This window comes from Cariama cristata, unplaced genomic scaffold, assembly GCF_000690535.1.
Source record: "Cariama cristata isolate BGI_N322 unplaced genomic scaffold, ASM69053v1 scaffold13646, whole genome shotgun sequence".
NCBI lineage: Eukaryota > Metazoa > Chordata > Aves > Cariamiformes > Cariamidae > Cariama > Cariama cristata.
In genome coordinates, this window is record NW_009622742.1 from 12,219 (window position 1) to 13,361 (window position 1,143).

General features: G+C 44.8%; 1 protein-coding gene across 1 annotated transcript in view; it reads right to left on the reverse strand.

Moving 5' to 3' along the window:
- Positions 1-150, reverse strand: part of ALDH5A1 (aldehyde dehydrogenase 5 family, member A1) — a gene marked incomplete at its 5' end in the record, with an annotated part of 6,660 nt that extends 6,510 nt beyond the window's left edge. Inside the window, one exon of the mRNA XM_009702457.1 lies at positions 7-150. Within this exon, the coding sequence (XP_009700759.1) occupies positions 7-150 (144 nt within the window). The remainder of the gene's footprint in view (positions 1-6) is intronic.
- Positions 151-1,143: the final 993 nt, after the last annotated feature.

Consider the following 1,143-nt stretch of genomic DNA (forward strand, 5'->3'; position numbering starts at 1 on the left):
TCCAACTGGCTGCTTCAGCACCAGGATTCTTCTGTCTTTTGCAGCCGCTGGAATGATATCACCATAAACCCGGCGAGCTTCCTCCGCAAACCACTCCAGAAATGAGGCAGAATACAGGATTTCACCTTGTGCTTCTTTCAGAGGCTTCCCCTTTGATTAAATCAGATTGAAGATACACTGTAAGCAGCAGACTGAAGCAATAAAAACAAATTCAAGTCATTTCAGAGTTTCTGTTCTTTTCAGAGTACTTTAAAATCCCCTATCATGTACACTGCAATCTCTAAAAAGGATTAATGTGATTGCAGCAGCAATAGTTGTGCGGCTTCAATATGCTCTCATTGTGCAGTCAACATGTTTTATGTTGTGCCCAGATTCGTATCTGCCCGAGCCAAGGAGCTGGAATAGCAAATGTAGGATGTGTTTATTTACAAACTCTGCAGTTAGCTGCTATTACCATTCTGAAGAAATGCAGATAATGGCAGAATAGTTACAAATTTATGCCAGGGACATTTGTTTTGGGGAGTATTACTTTGGACTACCTCCAGGTATGATCCCATGGACTGAATGACCATTAGCAGCTGGGACACCACAAAGGAGCTGCTGAAGGACCTTCCAGCACGGTTTTATCCACAAGGATACCGGTCTGTGATCTCCCAGACTGCTCTGTGATGCAAACCAAAGCACACTGAGTGAACCCAACTTGCAGACTTGCTTTAACAGTACTGCAATTTTTTTTCTGAGTCAACGAAACTGACAGAACACAAACATTTCTGCCACGAAGACCATGGTTAAGTTGATGTATTCTTCTGCGCACCATGAAGCGCAACATGGGTCTGATTTCCGCTGGACTGTCAGGTACTGTTGTCATCAAAATAAGGCATTGTACGTACGTCAGAAATGTTTGAAACGTTATCCATTGACCTAACAGAGCGATGTGAATGCATGAAATATACCTGCTAGGCTCAGCTTTTTTAAGTAATTAAAAAAGCTATGGTGGCTAACTGGTGAAACGCAGACAGGGTGTTTTGGCGGCTGTCGGTTTTACTTCACGTCAATGTCAGCATCCCTGTGTTGCCTTTCCGAAAAGGCCGAACGCCAGCGCAGGGCAGGACCCACGTTCACAGGGGCAGCCGGCACCGCGCC